The sequence below is a fragment of the Ictidomys tridecemlineatus genome, chromosome 6, assembly GCF_052094955.1.
Source record: "Ictidomys tridecemlineatus isolate mIctTri1 chromosome 6, mIctTri1.hap1, whole genome shotgun sequence".
Taxonomy (NCBI): Eukaryota; Metazoa; Chordata; class Mammalia; order Rodentia; family Sciuridae; genus Ictidomys; species Ictidomys tridecemlineatus.
Genome location: NC_135482.1, coordinates 58,150,949 through 58,156,816, shown reverse-complemented (window position 1 = coordinate 58,156,816; position 5,868 = coordinate 58,150,949). Strand labels below are relative to the sequence as shown.

The window sequence follows — 5,868 nt, the reverse complement described above, 5'->3', positions numbered from 1 at the left end:
ATGAATGTTGCTTTGTTGAGTATTTTTTAATATCTAGAACTTCCGGAATGTTTCATGGAAATGAGAATTAAGGAAATTCCAATGTGAGATAATGTTAAGGAGTTTTCATTCTTAGCAACCATTTAACTTTGCTAGAATCAACTTCCAAGATGATTATTTACTAATGAAAATCAAATGACTATGTATATGTTTTTGTATCATACAAACAATAATGTGACATTGTCCAGTGATTACAAACACAATATGAGACAGTGAATGCTACATACATACAATTTACATATGCTTGAAGGAAGACTTTTTAATGAAATATTACAGTGTGAACAATAAAAATTACTATAAATAATTTATTGGAAGTCTATAAAAATGATCATCAATGTTTGTCTGATACATTTTTCATAAAACCTCAGCAATCAGAATTTCATTGTTTTACAATACTTTACAATACTATTTCACCTTAGAGCATAAGGATGAACTTTGAATAATTCTGGAGTTAGGGTTGACAAGTCCCTGCACAGTTGAAAATTAATGTATAACATTAATTCTTCCAAAGATTAATTACTAATAACCTGATGCTAATTGGAGGCCTTACTGAGTACATGAACAGTCAACAAACTGCTTATGAGGAAATGATTAGCATCATAGGGTGTTTTAAAGGGGTACTTGCAATACTTGAGCTCCCTAAAATAGCAACAAGAGATGGCTACAAAATGAATATGTAGTATAGTATTATAGTATAGTAGTATAGTATTATAATATAGTAGTGTAGTATTACTACGGTTCATTTCAAGCATCCTTTACTTGTGATTACATGTCTCCTCACTGGAAATAGCACCACGTATTGTGTTTATGTGCAGAATTTCTGATAGATTTTAAGTTTCTATAATAGATTTGCATATGTTTTGTGGTAGTAAATGATAAGCTAGACTATTATCTATATATTTTTTATGCATTCATGATATAACTTTCTTTTCATTTTTTTAATATTTCTAGGTTATGCAGTTCATCTGCAAGTTTTTTCAAATTGTCACAAATCTCCAAGAAAAAATGTGCATGTAAGTGGACCCAGGAAGTTCAAAGCCATGTTGTTCAGGGTCAATTGTATTAATTTTGGAAGAATTTATAGTAATTTTATGTATTTTATTTATCAACTGTTACAGTCAACTTCTTCAGATGTGTTTGTCAGTCAGTGTGATCAATTTTACCTTACTCTCTCTTTTTCCAATCTGTATCATCTAACTATTGTGTACATGTATTTACTCAACATATTGCTTTTTCACATTCATGATTTTCAGTTTCTCATTTCTGCTTACTTATTAAAATCTAACAAAAGCACTGTTTTCTTTCTTTACAAATTCCTCAATAAAAAATCATAATCAAATACAACTATCATTTACTTTTCACTTTGTGGAAACATTATATTAGAATTTGCTTGGGAATAATAATAATAGTGTAGGCCATTCCATGAAAGCACAGTGGTAAAAAAAAAATAGCTGAGTGCTAAAAGACATTATTGTATAGGAGAAGAAGTATTTCTGTTATGGACTTAGGAAACACATAGAGCTCTTTACATTAATCAGATATCAGACCAAGTTGAAAATCAAGAAACTAAAACCTGTCCCTTACTTGTATCTAGTTGGACTCATAGGTACTGTCCCAAGATAACAAATTTTCTTCGACACATTGGGCTTGAGGGAATCATTAATTATAGCAACTGTGCTTGAACAAGTTTTTTTTTTTTTTTTACAATTCTCAACTACCTCCAAAATCATTTCTTTGACATAATTATAAAATAATGGAATAAGCTCATTAAGCTAAAAAAATCATTTTTTTGAATGAGTGAAGGGAATGGAAACTTCTGTGAAAGAGACAACAGAAGGATGAAGACAGTACTTTAGATTGACTAATAGAGGAAAACTAATACATTCAGAATTCAGATCTCACCGTTTCCAAGCCATTCTATAGAGTGAATATCACACCATTCTAGAGTCTTTGTTATTTTCTTCATCATGTCAGTAGGAAAAAACAATTTTGTATCAGTTGAAAGAATCTAAACACCATTCAGGAAAACAATTTTTAACAATAACAATTTCTTTATTTCCAGTCACATCAAAGAAAGCATTTTAGAGAAATTAAGATACATATTTAAGCATTTCATATCAAATAAGTTACATATATACACCATACTTTTCCTTTTTTAAAATTTGACTGACAGAAACAGAGCAATTCTGAGTTAAATAATTTATTTTAGGGGAAAATATTACCAAGGGAAAAATAATAAAGTAAATATCATCTCTTCTAAATATTGCTTCATTCCACCCACCACTTCCTCCAAGAAAAAATAATACAAAAATCAGTACAGCCTCAAATTAAACAACAGAGAAACTCATTGTCTTTTTTTCTTTTTTGATTCTGGGAATTTGGTACTGGCCACTCTACCACTGAGCTACACCCCCAGTTCTTTTTATTTTTTTATTTTGAGATAGAGTGTTGCTAACTTGTTTAGAATGGACTTGAATTTGCAATCCTCCTGCTTTAGCCTTCCAGGTAGCTGTGTACCATCTTGCCCTGCCAGAGATATTGAAAACACATTTTATCTTAAATTTCTATTTAATATATTCACACATTTTACTACATTTTATTTATAAATTCATTTAGAAAAGAATTAGTTTAATAACATATTTCTGATCACATCAAAAAGGAATTTTAGAGCAATTAATATACAAATTTTATCCTTTTAATAAAAAATAAATTTTATACTTAATTGTTGTTTTAGTAAACTTCTTATTTTATGACAATCTATCTTGTGAGTAAATTCACAATCTATCGTGATTTGATATGAGAAACAATAGGGATTTTTGATTTACCTAAATTTTAATTACACAAGTACAAGATCTATATATTAACTTTAAAATAGTTAAGACCCTGTTTTTAGGCTAACTGGAACAAGAGGTTATATATATTTGATATACAAATATGCCTAACCAACAGAGTGAAATGAAGTATTTGAAATAACTTATGTATTTTTTCATTCAATTTTGCCTCAAGAGGTCCATTTTTCCACAGAATCACATTCATTAATTTGCAGAAAATACCATCCTCTGGACCATGCTTTTGAAGGCCTGCTTTACTTGCTGATTTCTTAGTGTATATATGAAGGGGTTCAGGAGAGGAGCCACTGAAGTGTTGAGCACAGCTACTCCTTTGCTTAATGTCACCCTCTCCCTTGCAGAGGGCTTAATGTACATGAAGATGCAGCTGCCATAAGAGAGGGAGACAACTATCATGTGGGAGGAACAAGTGGAAAAGGCTTTTTTTCTTTGATTTGTGGAAGGAATTTTCAGAATTGTCCGGATGATATTTGTGTAGGAGAGAATAACTAATGTTAAGGTGACCATGAGTGTTACCACAGCTAAAAAGAACGCCATGAGCTCTAGAAAGTGAGTGTTTGTGCAAGAAAGCTGCAGAATTGGGGAAGAGTCACAGATAAAATGATCAATTATATTGGAGGCACAAAAATCCAACTGCAACAAAAGGAGGATTGGTGGAAAGATGATCAGGAATCCCGCAAGCCATGAGCTGAAGACAAGAAGAATGCAGACTCTGCTGCTCATGATGGTCGTGTAATGAAGAGGTTTGCAGATGGCCACATAGCGATCATAGGACATAGCAGCAAGGAGGTAAAATTCTGTCACTCCCAAGAAGATGAAAAAAAATAACTGAGCCACACAACCGTTGTAAGAAATTGTTCTGTCTCCTGTTACAATAGTGACAAGGAATCTGGGGATACAGACAGAAGTGAACGATATTTCTAGGAAGGAGAAGTTCCGAAGGAAGAAATACATGGGAGTCTGCAGATGAGGATCTGAAAGGGTGAGGATGATAATGATCAGATTCCCAGTCACACTTAGCATGTAGGTAACAAGAAGAAACACGAAAAGTACAACCTGCCACTGTGGGTCATTTGTCAGTCCAAGAAGAATGAAATCTGTTACTGCAGTGGAATTTCTCATTATTTTTTCTCTTTATCAAGGTATCCTCTAGGTTAATTCTAAAGTAGGTGAAGAAATAAGAAATCCATTACACTAATAAAGAAACAAGTAGAAAAAAAATTTTTTCTGTGTCTGGTTTATTTCACTTAGAATAATGTCCTTCTGGATTATACATGATGTCACCAATGCCAATGAGGCAGTATCTCCTTTATAAAGCTAAATAATATTCCATTGTGTGTGTAGATGTATATACATATAAATAATTTTATATATTATGCTATATTTAATATATATAGTAATATCTTCAAAGGGTACAGATTTGTAGAATAAATAGAACTACAGAATTAATATATGACATGAGTACTATAGTTAATATTATATTGTATCCTAAAAATTTGCTTTGAGAGCAGACTTTAGGTGTTCTTGTGACAAAAAATATACAGAAAGGTGATGGGTGGGGTAATTTGCTTGACTGTAGTAATCATTTCACTATATATATATATATATATATATATATATATATATATATATACCCACACACATTTATAACATGATTATACACCTTAAACATATACAAGAAAAAGGAAAATATGTAAACACACACAATTTTAAAACAACTGCTACCTTTTGTTTCAGAGAAAAATAATTTTGTAGTGCCTTAACACAAAATACTTTTTTAAAACTCTGTTGTTGCAAATATTAATTATTCCTTTATTTCCTTCATTATATTCTCATAATTTTAGTATGAATCTCTGTCTTCTGAATATTGCAATATATTTTTTGAAAACAAGAAAAAAGATTAAAATCTTTTAAAAAATACACTTGAGAACTCACTCCCAGTATAGCACAGTACTCTGGAGTGACTTTTTGATGTTGCTTTCCTCTTAATTTAAAAATATTTTTTACTTTAAAGGATGTCTTTCTCTTCCTCCATTCAAACCTTTACAAACCATGAAGATAACTCAGTCATCCAAAGCAATGTGTCCATGATAATCATATATGTAAATATCCAATGTATAGGAGGATACTACCAGTCTAAGTTCAAAATTTTGTACTGCAAGACAACTACCAATCTGTTCAAATGGCCTCTGTTATATAAAGCAGTACTTAAATTTTCACCAATTTTACTTTTGTAAACTGGAGGCACTCCTATTTGTCTTATTTTCCATACAATAAAGCACTTTCCCATATTACTTCTTCTGTTTTTTTGGATGATGAATGGGATAATTCAACATTCAAGGTAAGGTTTGAGGAGGTAAAAATCATTTTTTGTTTTTGTTTTTGTTTTGCATCTCGTATCACTATTGATGTCACACAAAATTTGCTTGTTCATGTCAAATGTTATTTAAATTCTTTAGTTATACTTTCATATAAGATCATTTTCAAAATTCTTAAGTATCCAAATTCTCTAAATCTATATTTCTCTTTTGCTTTCCATGTTTTCCACAGTTATTAGCGCTATAGAATAGAAAAACATTTCTTTAAGATTAGAGAACTAGGGCTGGGGATGTGGCTCAAGCGGTAGCGCGCTTGCCTGGCATGCGTGCGGCCCGGGTTCGATCCTCAGCACCACATACAAACAAAGATGTTGTGCCCGCCGATAACTAAAAAATAAATATTAAAAAAAAAAAAACTTTAAAAAAAAAAAAGATTAGAGAACTAGTTTAATAGTTGAATCAATTTTACCCCAATTTTTAATCTATAAATGATCTGAAAGGCATATATTCCAACTTTTCATTATCTGCTCTTTTGTTCTCATAGGATAGGCAGATTTTTGTCTTCTACTTTTATATGATGGGTGTGTATATAAATCCACATTGAACCAAAGTAAAATATAAAGTTTATATGCTCTATCTTAAAAACTATCAAGTAAATTATT

At 31.0% G+C, this 5,868-nt stretch overlaps 1 protein-coding gene across 1 annotated transcript; it reads right to left on the bottom strand.

Moving 5' to 3' along the window:
• Nucleotides 1-3,074: 3,074 nt before the first annotated feature.
• Nucleotides 3,075-4,010, bottom strand: LOC144378339 (olfactory receptor 6C75). Its single transcript, XM_078052365.1, has one exon. The coding sequence runs from the start codon at nt 4,008-4,010 to the stop codon at nt 3,075-3,077; it is 936 nt and encodes a 311-aa protein (XP_077908491.1).
• Between the last annotated feature and the right edge of the window lie 1,858 nt (nt 4,011-5,868).